This window comes from Cyanistes caeruleus, chromosome 5, assembly GCF_971803275.1.
Source record: "Cyanistes caeruleus chromosome 5, bCyaCae1.hap1.1, whole genome shotgun sequence".
Taxonomy (NCBI): domain Eukaryota; kingdom Metazoa; phylum Chordata; class Aves; order Passeriformes; family Paridae; genus Cyanistes; species Cyanistes caeruleus.
In genome coordinates this window covers 56,279,936-56,297,613 of record NC_141705.1, presented here as the reverse complement: position 1 = coordinate 56,297,613, position 17,678 = coordinate 56,279,936, and the positions used below count along the sequence as shown (strand labels likewise).

At 40.0% G+C, this 17,678-nt stretch overlaps 1 protein-coding gene across 6 annotated transcripts in view; it reads right to left on the bottom strand.

Moving 5' to 3' along the window:
* ARHGAP24 (Rho GTPase activating protein 24) overlaps positions 1 to 17,678 on the bottom strand; it is a 215,123-nt gene that overhangs the window by 151,566 nt on the left and 45,879 nt on the right. For all 6 annotated transcript variants that reach the window (XM_086889240.1, XM_086889242.1, XM_023926245.2 and 3 more), the window contains exon 2: positions 513 to 712. In XM_086889240.1, coding sequence (XP_086745366.1) covers positions 513 to 692 — 180 coding nt within the window. In that variant the 5' untranslated portion in view covers positions 693 to 712. The remainder of the gene's footprint in view (positions 1 to 512; positions 713 to 17,678) is intronic.

Genomic DNA, 17,678 nt, shown 5'->3' with positions numbered 1-17,678 from the left:
ATAAATAGGAAAACAGATTAGGGTTAAGCAGAAATAAATCACCACAACAGAACCAGGCAAGCAGACACCAGTCTTTTCCATATTACAGATGGCAATTTATTCAGGCTAGGGTCTTATTTGGGAAAACACAAAGCAGGGATACTCTGCATAGTAAGCAGAAAAAAATGTAAGAAATCAAGCAGCATCTTTTCAAATACAGCTCATTCATCTGCCTCAGTCAAGTCCATCTGAGTGATGATTTCTGCTACTTGAACTTCTTGTATACTTTTCTCCTTTTAAAATGCAGAAATGAGAAAACCTGACCTGGGAAAGGAAGTTTCAGAAATAAGTCTGATAGGGAAACCACATTAACTGCCAAGGCCTGACTCAGTGTAATCAAAATACCAAATCCAACACTGAGTCAGTGATAGAGATAGAGAAGTTCACTGCTTTACACTCCAGACGATTCTTCTTGCATTGACTTACTTTTCTGCCTTTTCTGACCTTCCATTCTATCTCCTCCTTTCACTTACCAAGGGCTTGGTTTCATCTTCATCTTTGAAATAGCAGAGCTGGTCCCCCTTGAGGACAAACCAGCGCGTGTGCCAAGTCTTGACAAAGCCCCCCTGCTTCCGCAGCCACCCACACTTGATGGCAACGTGCCGCCCTTGGCTCAGGGCAGGAGTCTCTGAAGAGCCATTGTGTTCTTCCATACTGGGAATGGGCAACTCTCCTGGTGGGCAAACAAGAGGAAAAGGTAAAATAATTAGATTATTATCCAGGCAGTGACTTGTTCCTTTCAACACAGCTGGAAAAGAAACACGTCTCAGCTACAAAAGTGTGTTAGAAAAGCATTCAACATCTGCCTGCTTGTTCTCATACCAGCACCCCATCATCTGAGAGAATTACTACTCACCTATAAAATACTAAAATAGTAATGAGATGTTAAAAAACGGGCAAGAGGCAAAAGTTTTCTTCAACTGCTGTGCAAGACATTTTGACCAGCACTGAAGAAGACAGCTGTTTCTTGAGGTGAGTTCTGCTGGGTTACAGGCAGTAACAAGGAATGAACTTACAGTACTTCCTCAGACTAAGGAAAGCAGCTGATGACTGCAGGTCCCCATTTAAAATTCCCTAGCAAGCCTGAGGCTTTCAGAGAATGTTAAAAAACCCTCTGCTTCACCAAAGCTTAATTTTACCCCACCAGACAAGCAGAGGTTTTTTTGTTATTGTTGTTGCTGCTCATTTTACTGAAGGCCATTTAAAGGAACGGGGACAGTAAATGAAAGAATAGTTGAGCATCACCTCATACAAGCAACCCCTGACTGAAGTGAGTGTGTGCCCAGACACTTGTTATAGACATCTGGCAAATCATGAAGAATTTTGGCCCATCTTAAGGCACAAGAACTGTGCCTTAACTGAACTAGAGCTGAATTGTGGAACTAATAAACTAGATAAAGTTGCATGTGGCATTTTTGCTTTATTTAAACTATACCTTTTAACGATTTTTGGACAGCCATGACTCTTCCTGATGGATTCTGTACATATAATCACGTATTAACGTGCTTAACCTTTATGGTCAAAAAGCTTTTCCTGATCCTCTATTAAGTCTAGAGGACAAACACAGGATTTTGAGTTGCAAATTCTGATATTTCCAATTAAAATACAAATCAAACCGAAACCTACACATGCCAAAGAGTTTGTACCTAAACAGAATAAAATATTACTATGAACACAAACACAGCAGCGTGCAAAATCAGTGGTGAAATTTCACCGTCTGTAAGTGCTTGAAGAACATGTTTCTCTCATTTCCAGATTACCACTGACAATCTCTTGCCTCATCAGGAGCTTGCACAGCTGTTAGGGCCCAGAAAAGCTGGCTTCTTAGGTAGGTTTTTGTTTCCAAACATCAGGTTGGGAAAAGAATGAAATATTCTTGACATTTCAGGCAGCAGACATCTCTGACTAACAATATCGAGACTGAAGCTTCATACTCTCACTTTTGCAGAGTGGGTTAGTGAGTCCAAGTCTGGCATTCCTGCTCTGGGTCTCTGACACAGCAACAATTCCTTCACAGAATGTACTGAATGGGCATCAGCATTGTAAAGGGATGCACTCAGTTTGTAAGGCAGACTAGAAATGCAGATAATACATTCATTTGACAGATAAGGCCATTCCTCTGACAATTAATAGACAGTGTTATATCACCACAAAATAAATCATAATACAAGAAGGAATCAATTGATTCCAATCAGATGTGCTTTTCAGCCATTTTTTCCTTTGGGTCCTTTCTTCCTACTGCTCACACATCCCCTTTGGAACAACTTCTCCAGCTGCCACCTCTGTTGTGGGTTTGCAGCTTCTTCTTTTAACACCCATACACAGCCTGTTTTCACACCCCTGCTCCGGCCTGGATCCTGGAATCTGCTTGCCATGATTAGAATTCCTCACTGCCCTGTGCCACAGAGGTTAACAGGCCTCAACACAAGCACAGAGCTTTCCGCAAAGTACAAACTGCAGGATCAAAACTTAATCACTTGGTATTCTTCTCAGAGAAAGGCAATCTTTCTCCTGTCTCTTTAGGGTTCACCTAGAGTCACCCAGAACACCTGTACTGTGAGATTTACTTGAGCCAAGCGTCACCACAAAACATACAAACGTGTCCAGATCTCAGCAGAGCAGTTTTCTTTTTGTGTGTCCGTGGCTACAATTGGAAGAACAAGAACAAACCAGCTGACAAGTCCTCAGACCACACTACCTTCCCTCCCAAAGGAAAATGCACCCAACTCATAATTGGCATTTTCTGAATACAAGCAGGGATCTCTTGGATGCTGCTGGGTTTTTGGCTGGACCAAAGTAGATGCCAAGAAGCAGCCCTCTAACTTCGGAAATGCCTTCGGAATTCCGAATGCCTTCAGAAAGTGACTTAGCAAATACATTTACGGAAAGCATTGTAAACAGCAGAAAAATTACTGCAACTGAAAAAAGGAACAAAATCATTACCCACAGGCTACCCTGTGCTCCTTGGTGCACAACTGCTAAGCAGATCAGCTCATCTCTGCTGTGTGTGCAAGCCTCAAGGCAGGGACAAAGGAGGAGCTTATATACAGTATCCATGAACATCACTGCAGTGCTAAAGACATTAGGTCCCTATTTCACTTGGACCATAAACAAGAATCTAAATACCAAAGTCAAAAACAATTAGCTGCTTGGATGAAAGACTATTTTTTTATTTTCTTTCATAAAGTCACATGCCAATGGTGCTGACACCAGGGTACTAAGTAAGTATATGGATTTTATCTAGCCAAGCAAGATGATAACACATCTCCATCCTTTTGTCTGGTAAAATTTCTATCTATTTCTGCAATACTAAAACAAATGAGGTGTAGGAGAGACAACTGGTCTACTGCTCCCAAGTCCTCACAGGACAGTGTAAGATCTTCATCAAAGCAGTAGTATATATTTAGATATGCTCTGTACCAAAAAAAAAGTTGTATTATATCATTCATTAGTGATTCAATTCTCTTAAGCAGTTAAAAATTCAGCCACCTAACTCATCTGCATTTAGTCCTGAGATCAAGTTCATTTGCTGTTTTTCATATGTCCTTCCCTTTCAATGTCTGCATACTATAAACCAGACTTGGAATCAGAAATTCCAGCAGCTGGCTCACTTTCACTACTTGTTTTTACAGCTGTTTCAACACTAAGATCATAAAAATAAATTGCAGAAATATCAGGGTGCTGGCACTGATGCAGAGAACAGTGAGGTGCAAACAGTATGCAAACAACACATGACAAAGTGTGGAATTACATCAACATACTCCAGGTCCTTTCGGTCTCATAAGAAGAGGCAGAAAGCCATGCATTTTCAGCAGTAAATGAGAATATTCCTCAAACTCATCTTCTCAACAGGAAACACAACTTGTACTTGCTGCCAGAGTCAACTCTACTGACTTGGCCAGCCTCCAGTTTAGGTAATAACCAGAACTGAATAAATTCTATACAATATATTCATCTGGGGCTGCCTGTGGGCTCAGTCTCCTGGGCTTGTCTGGACATCAGGAGTGGAAAGCAAACAAAATGAGAAATGTTCTCTGACACACTGGCTCTGCATCAACATCTCCTGGCCCATGGAGATCATCACCATCTACCACTGCTGGCCTCAATCCAACCTTTTCCAGCTTCCATAAAACCACTTGCCTCTCTCACCGGTCTGTCTAGAAGGCAACTAACTGCATTTATGTTCTCCTTGCCAATGTGGAAGGTCTGTGCCGGCAGCATGCACAGAAAGCAGGGAATTGTTTCTCCTCAGCTACCACTCACTCAATACTTGAATTATGGAATTGGGCATCTCCCCCAGATCTCAGCATTTTGCCAGGAAATAGTCAGAGAAACTCATTAAAGCACACCAAGCCCAGTTGCAAGAATAGTCCAGGACTGCACAAAGATGATCTGTTTGGCAAGAAACCCCGGCGGTTTGCAGTCAATGTTTTTCTTCTCACTGAAATTTCTCATGACCAAGATAGCACATTTCAAGCACGCAAAGCATCAGCAGAGTTCACTTCCAGTAACTCTTCTTCCTTGCCACTGCTCAAATGCTGTTCTTTGCAGCCCGATGTCAGCCTGGCAAAAAATGGATAAATGTGGGAAGCTGCCAGAGGGCCGGCCTCAGACCCACACCCTTTCAGCCTGCCTTATCTCTCACAAAAGAGCAGGCACACACAGCACTGCACAGACATGACTCCTCTACACCAGGCACATGGACAGATAGCCAGCAAGAGGCTGTAGCAAAAGTTTTTAAGCAACAATTGGCTTGGTTATTGATGAACATGTCTGCGAAATACATATACACACGCAAAAGTGATAAAAGTCTTTGTGACACAATGGTGCTGTGTAAAATTAGATTAATACTTCAACACTTACACCTCTTTCCAAGTGATGTCCCATTTTGGGTTCCATTCTCCTTACTTACAACAAGCTATACAGAGCATAAGTGCCTGAGTTTATTTATATTTTTCAGGTACAGAGTTGGTGCCTCTGACCATTGAGTTTCCTTTCAATTTATTTTGGATTTAGTCTTGCTGAGTAGCAACTTCTTAAAATCATTTAGCATGTGAAAACACTGTCAGCACTGATCGTGAGACATCCCAAGACACCTGAATCTCTGCTGCAACAGAGGCATGAGCTTGTAAGCAGCTGCTGCAGGAAGCGGATCAGCCCATTTCCCACCATCAAGATACTTCAAAATCAGTTGCTACTCATCTGTTGTGTCACAGGGATATTGCATGTGGAAGGAAAAACATGTCAAAGAGGCAAAAGCATATTTAATAAGAGAGCTAACTTCCTGTTTGTGCTTAGCATTTTTATACTGCATGGAGCATGTCTCAGTTTCTGTCACTGCAAGGAGAGATTTTACAGCATTCCTGTCTTGCTCTTCTCCAAAACCTGCAGCAGTGCACTTGCCAGTAGCTTCCCTCCACAAACTTTCAGAACAGACATTATACATTTATCCAAAAGGTTTTCCGAGACATCTGAGAAACCTCTTGTACCACTGGCAGTAATGTTCCTAGGCACAGATCATCTGGCTGTTCTGCATTCCTCACTTTTGTCCTAACAGGGACAGCCTGAATGTATTTTGCTTGACAGAATGTTAATTCCAGGGCCTAAATAATTACTCCTTAGGCAATACAAAACTGTGAGAGGTGTTATCAGCAGTCAAACTGCAGCAGGTGATATTCACTGCCTGGTGAAGCTGAGGGAAAGACATCTATTACTTTTCAATACATTTTGAGATCAGTTCAAAAACCAAGACCAAATAATTCTGCCAGAAAATTGAGGCCTTGGCCAAACTCTTTAGTACCTGATTGGCATTTTCATGTCAGAACCTTCTAACACATATTCTTAGACCAAACCTTTACCAGTCTACCGTTTTCTTACAGGAATTCAAACATAGCTATGAACAGCCCAAATAAAACAGGACTTGAGGATTTATAAACAACATAAGAAGACATTCAGCTTCTTCTGAATTACAACAGAAATTAGTTAACAAATTTGGTCAGGCACTTTTGAAAACATCCACTTCTGCATGTGCATATTTATTTTCTGTGATAATGACTAGTGTAGTAAATGTGCATAGTTTTGTAAAAGCAAAGCAATTCCAGCTCTTCTGTTACTGCAGCATCACACTGTCAGACTGGCATTTGGAGTAATTTTCACAGCTTTAACTTTTGCTGCCCTTGCCATTCAGTCCTATTCTGTGTAAATCCACACAGCAGCTTTCTTCTTTCTTGTCCTCCCACTACTGCTGGGGCAGCAGGAGCTATAACAAAATTACAAAGCTAAGAGCAATTTGTTGATCACAGATTCTCTTCTGACACCTAAAAAGGAAACTTCGTTCTCACCATCACTTCCTAATCCCACTAACTATTTTGGGAGGAGATGGACTTCACCTGTATAAGACTTGTGTAACTGGCAGACATTTGCATAGAACCTATCTGGGTATTATGTCTCAAGTACAGATACACCATACTGGATTTAGGAGTGGCTGCAAAACGTCATGACACAGGAAAGGGCTTTGAAGAACTTCAGAAACAACTTCCAAGGATAACACTATCTCTGCTATGCTTTTGCATGTTACCCATTATGTATATATACCCTCAGCTTTTTCCTCACATGGTAGCACACAGCTCAAGACAAGGTTGCTGCAACCAACACGTTTGGAAAAGTGAAGGTGTCCCTGTTCATTACAGAGGGGTTGGACTAGGTGACCTTTAAAAGGTCCCTCCCAACTCAAAACTATTCTATGATTAGAATGGAGTGGTCCTTAACTGTCCAGGCTCCCATTTCAAGTATCTTATTCTGCACAACTGGCAATGCTCGAAGCAAACTGCATACAGCAGAAGATCAGCTATAACTGTCTGAAGAAGTTTTAAAAAAGCTACAGACAAGGCAATAGAGAGCCTCTGATAGCTGAAAGGGTCAAGTGATGCAAGATGGACAAAAAAATCCAGAACAGCTGACAAGTCTCAGGAACTGAAATACTAAGCAGTGAAAAGGTCAGGGAGCAAGTCAAAAGCAGCATCTGGAACAGCTGAAAGACATTCCAAGTCCCAGATGTTTCTTCCAACCAAAGGGTAATGCTGCCTCTGAATATCTGACACTGGAAATACATAAACCCTGTTTACGGCTTCATACTTTACATGGAGAAAGTGGTCGTAAGGACAGCTCACGAGTAACTTAATTCCCACATGTGAGTGGTGAATACTTCAGCACATACTGGCTTCACTTACAAAAGAATTAAGAGTTGTGCTCAAGCATGATCTCAGTAGATGATCCCTCAAAGTATAAAAATAATCTCTAGCACTACTCTTTGTTTTCAAAGACTGATGGCAAAAGACATCTGAGTACAGATGCCAGCAGTCCTCTGAGAGTGAATCACTGAGAATGAAACAAGGCTGAATGCTTTTTCAGGAAACCAAACACAACAAGACTTTGCATGTTGTCCAATTCACAGAAGTTCAGGCCTTGCACACTCCTTGTAAAATTGACCAAAAGAATTAAGATGCTATAAGTGACATTCACTCAATATGCTGCCAAGCAACAAAAATACATTCCAGTTTGTCTACGGCATCAAAAGTCTCCTCCTAAATCTGCTGCAGTACTTGCAAATCAAAGGAGCTCACAGGTTCTGTAGAAAGAGTTTGTAGTTGCTGGAGAGTGGGAGGGAGAAAGACAAGTATTTGCTGCCTGCACCACACTTCAAACTCCTCTCTTGGTCAGAGCAAATGTAGTCCCAGCTAAGTCCCAACTTTGGCAAAAAGATTAATACGGCAAGTACTGGCTGGCAGCACCTCTCAGATACTGAGATGTTCAGAGCAGGAGGAACCTTATCTCTAGGTGCCTCCACAGAAGCCTCAGGGGAAACAAAGGAAGGCTCAACCCACCTCAAGTCAGCCCACAATGACCTTTTAAGTCTTACATTAGTTCACATTTGACAAAGAGAAATTCATGGACTTATTTTGAACGTATTTGCTATGAATATTTCATGCAAAATTACTTCCTCTGCTTTGCTGTGCACACTGTAATGTTTATCCCTCTCAGTACAAAGTTCAAGTAATAGCAGCACTTGGTGATCTGCTGAGAGATCCCTCTGAAGCAAATCTCTTGCACTTCCATGTGTTCCCCAGAAGGATCATAGCATCACAGATGTGCAGGTGGGAGCATCTTGCCCCAGTGTCTCAGTGGAACTGACAGAGTTACAGCCCCTGCTGGCACTGAAATCCAGCACTACCATGCCCATTTCCCTGCTGTCCTGGATGCATCCAGAGGAGTACATGGATATTAAGCAGGTAGGCACATACTGCACACAGGGAGTGAGCACCCACCCAGCCTCAGAAAGTATCTTGGCACTTTCCCAACTCAAATAAACACGGGCAAGTCAGAACCAAAGGCTCAAACTTGGCAACTTCAGAGGTGCATCTGCTTCCATTCCTACGAAACTTAGTACTAGAGCCAAGATTTGTGTCCTCTCTGCCTGCCAACCCCAGCAGGACCTAAACTTTAAATAGACCTACTTTTAAACAGGAATCAGTATAGTTTTAATGCTGTTCAGAAATGTTTTATGTAAATGGTAATTGCCTCTGTCACTTAAAAACATTAACCATACTGACATAAATTTCCATGCTAGAATACTGGAGACAATATAGTCAAATTTTTTAAAAGCAGATGTGTGTCTTTCCACTGAAAAAGCCAACTCTAAATAAGCACCATTACTTTGGAGATGACATTTCCATCTTCTGCCCAGGAAAAGCATTAATTCATACTTTAAAAAAAAAATTCACTTTTTTAAAACTAAGTTTACAACAGAAAGATAGAGTCCAAAATCCTTCCCTCCTATGTATTTCAGAAAGCAGCAGCGTGTATGTCATGCCACCTCAATTGTTTTAGTAAATGAAAAATTATCATGTATTAGTAAATGAAAAATAACCCCACTGTGGCACTGCCCTTTCTGGTAAAACTTTAAGTGAAGTGAATACTGTCCCTGAATTCCTAAATCAGCACCAACACTATCCTTCAACTCTAAAATGCATTCATATGGGGGAATGGAATAAACTCATTGGGTCCTTATCCTTTTAAAGGTCAACCTCTGCATGGATGCTAACACTTTTCCAGCTTGTACTGAAGGAACCATTAAAAGCAAAGCCAACTCTGCTGTATTGCATCCACGATCTTCACACTCCACCTTCATAACCCATATTAGAAGGTGAACATGCCTTCCCTTAAAGCATTTTATGTTCATGTGTCTCCTTCTGGACTCTACTGTGCAATGGGAGCTGAAGGAGAAGCAGAAGTAAAGACACAAACACTTCAGCAAGTTACTGGTTACCTTCAGGGACCTGAAAGTCAGCTGAAAACATGAAAGCATCTTTTACTGACATGCTGCACTCAAAGTGAAAAAAGGAAAAAACAAGTTAAGTTATTCACCTAAAAGAATTCAAAACCAGCAAACATGTGCATGCTACTTACCTACATAAAATTTAAGGAAAACATTTGGTTTGGTTTATTTTTATTTTTTTTTTAATAAAAGCACCAACTAGTAGCAAACAACATCGGGTACTCTCCAGGTTTTAGGCAGGCTACAAAAAGAGAGTGTTAGGACTAACACTTCAGAAAAATAGATGCAAAAGCAGAAGAAAAATAATCCAAAGATGGCAGGTCCTGGATCTGTAGCCAGTCTGACACTGTGGTAAGCACATTCATATTTACAGAGTTCAATTTATTAAATTTATCTAATTTAAGGGAGGCAAGGTATCCTGAGAATATTAATTTCTCCTGCTATGAACAACAGAGGTCATTAACATAAAATAGCAGCAAGAAAAAAATCTACATTTTCTTATTAACTCCCTTCACAGTCAGAAGAGTCTGTGTTTTATGTAACTCACTGTCTGAAGAGGATAACATCAGCGTGCCCAAGGGAAAGGAGGTTATCACCTCCAGTCAGACAGGGCTTACTATTTCACATTACTGTAGTCAAAACATCAGAGAAGCCTTGCCACCCACATCCCAAAAATGCCCCATCTCTCTCCATATGACCATCATGGCTCGGCACTGCTGCTTTCTTGATTTTTTTTGCACTTCATTTTCACAAAGAAGAAAAGGGCATCTTTTTTGCCTTGCTTGTAACCTGCACCAACACCATCCCGCATTTCAAAAGCAACATGTTTCATCAGTGCAGGAAACCAGATGAAGTTTAAATCAATGCCTCACAAACTCAAGCACCTCCTTATTTGCCAAAGCACAGATTGTTTGAGGATTTCTTTTTGCAGAATAAGGTGCATTCTGGAAAGTACAAATTACATGAGCTGACTGCTAAAAGAATCAGCACAACAGTTCATTCCATTTGCAAAGCCAGTTCAGTAGAGCTGGGCGAAACCTACAACAGTGACTTTTATTATTTTACAACTACCAGTTATGGACCATTTTTCCCAAGGAATCAGTCACAACCAAGCTCTAGAACTGCACAAAAGCCAGTGTAAGGCAATTAAATTAATCCAGCCTCCTAGTAGCTTCATACTTCAGTTTTCTCCATATCTGCAACCCTAACTTCACTCTTAATTTTTCATCTGCTCTTGCTCAGACAATGATTTGAAAGTTAACCCTGCTCTTCTAAGTTACCTTCCAAGAAGGTCAAATCTCAAGATATCAACCCCATAGAAAGCAATGTTTACATAGAGTTGACTGGTTTTATCAGCTTGATCCATCATTCATCCAAATTCAGGAACCAAGTTTAATTAGAACAGATGCAGATGGAGTAGGATTTTTCAGATTCTCTTCCAACAGACACAGTGGCTCTCAAGACAATATTTCAACCTTTACAAATGGAAACAGATAATTAACCTTTTAACAAAACAGATTAGGCACTGCAAATAGACAGCACTGTAGCAACAGTTGGGCATTCTAGAAAACACAAAGAACTTCACACTTTGTGAGTTTGCAGAACAGATGCCCTGATTATCGTCTTGTGACCTGACTTCTCTTTTTATATTAGCTCTGGCAAAACTTTTCTAATTCTTCACTTTTTTGTTATCAATTATTCCTAAGGCCTTTGTCTTTTTTAAGACATAATACTGCTGGTGCCACTTCAGTGCTGTTAAGTGTAAACAGCAAGACTCATCAAAAACATTTATTTGACCTTGCATTTCCTAAGAAAACAGTCTAAATGCCCTGGAAGTTTCAAATAAATAAAAAAATCGCTTTATACATACACTTTTCAAGTTGACACAGAGAAAAACAATCCAACACAGATAACAGATGTGAGACATGGCTTGTGGAAGGCTTTCAGCTTCACAGCAATAGGCTGGTAAAGGCATCTGGGCAAAACACATACTAAACACACCAATGCCTACAAGCACAAACACACTTTTCCTCTTAGGATGATGAAATTTGCCATGTGTTTCAGCAAAACAAGCAGGAAAATTGCTAACCCAGCTGCTGTTTGTGACCAGGCACTGTAACAGAGCAGCATCACTTACCCACCGTGTGCACCACAGCCTGCTGAAGAGTCTAAGTATCAGCTACTGAGATAGCAAACATCACCAAGTGTCCTTTGCCAGGATCTGGGAGAAGGCTCCAGGAGCAGCCGGCTCATTCAGAACGGGAGATCCCCACACAAATACCTGCAGCAGGAGCAGAGCAGCAGCAGCAGGGCTCCTCTGCCCTACACCAAGAGCTAAGTGGAACCACAGCTGACCCGATGGCTTCGTCCTGGGCTCACTGCACACACCAAAGAGATACAGACCAAAACCTACAAATAAATAAAAACAGCTAGAACTTGGACATCTCCGCTTTGCACAGACAGAGGAACAACTCCAGTGTGATGCTTTCGCTCACAGAGTGCTTGCAGTTATATTTCATCAGGAACAAAAACACGTTTCCGGCATTCCAGCTCTCTGCTAAATTGGATGCAGATGATGGAGGGTTTTTTTCCAAACATATGGAAGACAATGCAGCTGAAATCTCAGCTAGGCCTTGAGAGATCCAGTACATAAGGCATTAAGCTTTCTGCAACAAGGAATCTTTAGGCGGCAACTATTATGATTTCATTTCAGAGTGTGATTTAAAATGATATTACGAGACAGAAACGTTAAAAGAAACTAATAAAAGCCTTTCATGTACTCTCAAAGTCAGATGTTCATATGCCACATATCTGGACAACCTCTGCTTTCAATGGAAGCCTGATCTTCACTTCAAAGGGAGGAAATTAGACAAAAGGGAAAAGAATGTACACCTCTCAGTACTGGAAGCCCCAGGAAACCCAAGACAAAAGGACTAAATCCATCACTTTCCCAACACCCCCAAGACAGACAAGCCTACAAGATGTTTAACCAAGAGGGAAATCAAAAGCACAAGCATTTGCAGTCCTCAGTCTCAGCCACCAGTAAATAAAATCCGCTCATTTTATTTTTTTGTATAGTTACAGCATAGGAAAAATAATTTCTGTACATCCACTACTAATGTAACTTCTGCTTATTGCTGTGAAAAGAAGTCATTCCCTCCACCAAGTGTAGGTGGCTTTCTTGTTTTAATTGGTGTTGCAGGCAGGATCTATGTTTAGTTTTCACAATGTTTAGTCTGTCCTCAAATATTAACATAACAGGGACCAAATCCAAAACATTAAAAGCAAAGTTAAGTCCCAGCTTTACAGGTTTATTTTCTTCCCTATTCTGAAAGGATTTCTACACATTAGAAGTTATTTAATGGTGAACAACTTCTTCTGGAGCTCCATCCTTTGGTACACAGCTTGACAGGAACTAGTTTTATCTGTATGCTCTGCTATTTCTGTAAGGAAATAGTTTTGACACTTGGAAGCAGAAGTGAATTTTTCATGAGATACCTTGCTGATTACTCAGAATTCTGTATACCCATGCTATGACTTGATGCTTTAGTCCTTACACAGAACATGTTTGAAACTTCTCCAAATGAGCAGGTATTTCTGCCTTCAGTGGCACAAAAACCTTGTGAATAGTCTGAAAGTTCAACCATTACCACTGCATTTTCAAGAACATATTCACTGTGATATTTGAAGAGTGTAAAATATTTCTTACCAGACGTATATTCACTTCACTGGGACAATTCACATAACCAAAGCACATTAAAATGGCAAGTATTACTGATTTAGCCATACAGATAATCCTGTTCACACTGACACAGACAGACAATGAAGAAGTTGCATGTTTATTCCCAAAATCCTTGACAAGTTATCTGTGCATTGCTAACTCTTGCTCCTTCTCAACTCCACTGACAAGACAGATATGACTGAATTCATCTGGAACCTTCACCAAAACTCACTGAAAAACACAGTTTTAAAGCTAAGTGCAAGACATGGAGAACTAAATCACCAGAACTACTTCTACTTAATTTCCACCACTATTATCAGATCTCTGTAGAAACTGCACCAAAGTTATCCCTAGGCTCGACATTAATAAATGTTTTCTTCTGGCAGAGTGGGAAAAGATCCAGTAAGCAGTTTTAATTTAAAAAAAAAAAAAAGAGGAAAAGACATCTTTTACTCACTAAACAAATCTTTGAAAAATTACACTTGCAGTAATTGACATTGTTATTTAAAGCTTGCTGAACAACCTGTAAAGCTTGAATAGCTTCTTTTTTTAAACTATTTTTAATAGCTTTATAGAGTGTTTTGGTAGGCTTGTTTTGGGAGGTTCTTTTTAGTTATTCAAAAAAACATTTTGAAAAACTAGGATGAATGGATGTGGAAAATGGAAAAACAGAAACTTCCACAGATTCTGAAGGGTTCAGTCTGCAGCCTTGGAAAGAGCTTGGGTCAATGTAATGATAAAGGTACACATACATTAAGTAGCAAAATTATAAACTTATATTCCTATAGTTGTAAGTAAGAATATACTTTGAGTAAGTAAAAAACTATATTAGGTAAAATAGTGTGAGGTTTAAATGTAATAATGTGATTTATAGGGTAGGCTAAGGATCTAGAAGCTATAACGGAGGTGTGTGTGGGTATGTGACCTATCAGTGTATTGGCTAAAAGACAGATGCAGTGCAGCAAAATTAAGCAAGGGTGATAGGTTATTAAGTAGATAGAAGCTTTGCATTAACTGCCTATCGGACCAAAATGCTATATATTGATGTGTGAAGAAGGAACCAGTGACTACCTTGAGCTATGGCTGACTTGCTGCTTCTCTCCAAACCTCGTGCCTTTGAGACGTATCTTATCTGGCTTACTTGAGCAATAAATCATCTTAAATAGCACAGTGGTTCATCTCAACAAATGGAAATGAGGCCTTTTATAAATTATGCTAGGTTCATTTTCTGGATACAAGAAACTGCAAGTGGAAGAGAAGCCCATGTCCTTTTGCCCTCCCCCCCCTCTTCAAATTCTTCTTTTGTAATTTCACCTCAATTTATTTTCTTCTGCTCAAAACTGGCAATGAACATTCCCTTTGTAAATATTTTTGTACAAGGGAAATACATTTCCAGGAATTTACTAGGCAATTATTTGGTTACTGCTCTTTTATCCAGCTCAGTCACACAGCTTTTCCTGCATAAACACCCACACAGGGGATCCAAGCATAACATTGGCACAGCTGTGCAGCTGTGCTCAGCCCTTCACAGCTCCACACCTGGTTCAACAGTGCATAAATGTAAAGAAGGTTGGGCTAAAACTCCACCTGCCCCTCTCAAACAGTGTCAGGGAAGCTAAAACCAGCCCACCTTCTGTCCCCATTTCCTAACAGACCTGTACACCAGAAAGAACAGTATAAGAAAATCCTCCTGTCCACAGTAAGTGGTTCATTTCTCCAAGAAGGGTAATGAGCTAAAAATGCACATTAAAAAAAAAACAAACCCAAACTTGCCTGCTGTCCCCAGAGGGCATTTTCATTTGCTGGTCCCATAGTAAGAATGAAAAGATCTACCATAGTCATGGCTGCACAATTTTTTGCAGAAAATGGCACAACAGAAATTAAGTAACAATATATAAAAAAGAAGTAGATGTATTTGTCGTGGAAATCACCTAGTGGTGAATTTCTGTATGTGAATTACTACCAAATCCAGGCACACATAAGAGCTCCTGAGAAGATGAGAAGCATCATTTTAAGACTGTTAAAAGTGCAATTATGACTGCATTCCTACTGAGCCTTAGCACACAGCTAAGAACCCCCCTCACCTTTCGCAGTCTTTTCTCATCTCAAACCTGAATCTGAGTCCTACTTTTCATTTAAACTCATAATTTCAGATACATTCCATTATCCTCAAAGTGAGCACACGCTCTATTATCTATTACATTAGTTTACAACATGCTCTCAAAATCAAGCAATGATTGTACAAATAGGAACACAACAGCATGAAAAAGTGCCACACTTAACAACAGCTCCTCTGTGCAGGCAGAACCTAACTTCAGCTCAGGAAGATGCTGAAGGGAACCTGACCATGTCCCTGTGTCACAGTTTATACAGAGGACTATGCCACAATTTATCCATTGAGTTACTCAACTGTGAACAACACAAAGTGAAAGGAAAAGAAGAAAACAGATGTTGTCACCACAGCTGATAGACAAAGGAGGGTCTAGACACATCTGGATATCATGACAGCTAAATATTTTTAACATGACTTCCAGTTCTCCTCTCTGGCAGATATGTATGAGATGTCCTAAACATTAATCCCAAATAATTTGAATTAGTTTAGAAATACACACCAAAGAAACACAATCACCAGGGAAAAAAGAGGAGGGAAGGGGAGCAAATTTCTGCTGGAAAAAATCCCATTATAAGCAGCACAGCACACAATGGAATGGAAAAAAAACCAAAAAAAAACCAGAAACAGTTCTAAGATTTCAACACAGCTTTCCAGAACAAAGATGGTTTTATCATCTTTATTACAGTTCACTGGAGAATTTTACTTTATTTTTCCTGTAAGGAAGGAACATAAGTAGCTCACACAGGACCATGACATTTCCTGAGAGACTGACAAGGAATCTGGGGTTTCCCAAGAGCTATCTCAAGTTTGGGACCTGGGGAGCATCCTAGCATGATTCACCTCATGGTCCAGATTTCCAGAAGAACCTACCATTCAAGCAGCCCATTCAAGTTTAAATCTGCAAAGCAAAACCATAACAAGCTGTACTAGCGTCCTTGAAGAAAAAAAAAAAAAAAGAAAAAAAAAGAAGGCTCAGATAGTGGTAATTTGGAATTTGAAAAACAGAGATTTTGTTAAAACTAATATGAATTTTCCCTTCCTATCCCGAGGCAGTGAGGTGATTGCTCTTTGATAGACAGCTTGCCTTTAAGATTTATAAGACAATCTGATCCTCTAGAACTGCAAAAATTACATTTGAAGGACAGAATAAACAGAGAAGACATTGCAACTCTAACCTATTTCTTGCAAGATTCACATCTGAAAAATACTATTTGCCCTTCTCTGATAAAAAGAGCCTGGAAGGAATACAGAATAAATATAGATCTTTTTTTCTCCACAGAGTTCCCTAACAGTGGTAATATATAACAAGCTATTTGCAAACTCGCTTTCCAAATCAATATGGAAAATAACACACTGTATCAATACATCAACATCTTGTTTACCAAGTTCCATTTTTTTTCCACTGGAAACAACAAAGACAGCTTGGCAGGCATTCAGGGCAGGGAACAGAGATGAGCATTTGGTTGGACTGACACCCTGACAGAAAAGAAGACAAAACATTCCGCAAATGTTGGAAGGGTGCAAACAACAAGGAGCAAAAACAACTTTAAAGAGGGGATGACACACGTTGGCTCACTAAGGCACGCAAATCTATGGCTCAGGAAATACATCAGGATTGTCACTGGCAGCAACAAAAACCAAAGTTACCGTCCCACAACAAGCCTGAGTGAGCAAATAGCCTCTTGACATGTCCCACCTTCCTGCTGCACAGCAAAAGCCTCCAAGAACTACTCCTGCATCAAGTAATTCGTTCAGAGGCAGAAATTAATGTACACCATTCAACACAAATTTAGCTTTTCCATGCTCTATACCTCCATCCAAATTTGTACTATAAAAAGGTGCCCTGAATAGTACTCAAACATTTTCACCATCGAGTTGACAATTCCTTAAACCCAAAGCTGACAATAATAAAATGGTAATTAAACTGTCTCACTAATTAATTCCACACCATGGAAAGAAATCATCCTATTTTTGTACTGTTTTGTATTAAGACATCACCTACCCTGTACCAGTCCAAAACCAAAGGATTTAAGCATATGAAGAAACCTGTGGATGTCTGATAGACAAAACAGCAGTAATGATAAGCATTTTTACCTGTGAACAATTAAAATAATTTGTATTCCATTAATTGCATTACTTTATTTGCAGGAAGTTTTCCTCTTTCAGTCTGCAGATTGTCACTAACAAGTGGAATTACCATAAAACTGTGTTGTACATTTTTCAACTCACTACTGCCTCAATAGTCAGATCATTTTACTCTGCTCACATGATTCTTCTTTATTGGTATGTGTTGCCTTTTTTTCTCAGCAACATTTTTCTGCCCTTTTTATTTGCTTTCAGTAGATATTGAACACAATATGAATGGAAGCTTTCTTTAGGGAAAAATTACCTCAGCTATCAAAAGCCCAGATCAGATGGAACTTCTGGTCATGAACCAGACTCCTCATGCAAGCAGAACACGACGACAGTGG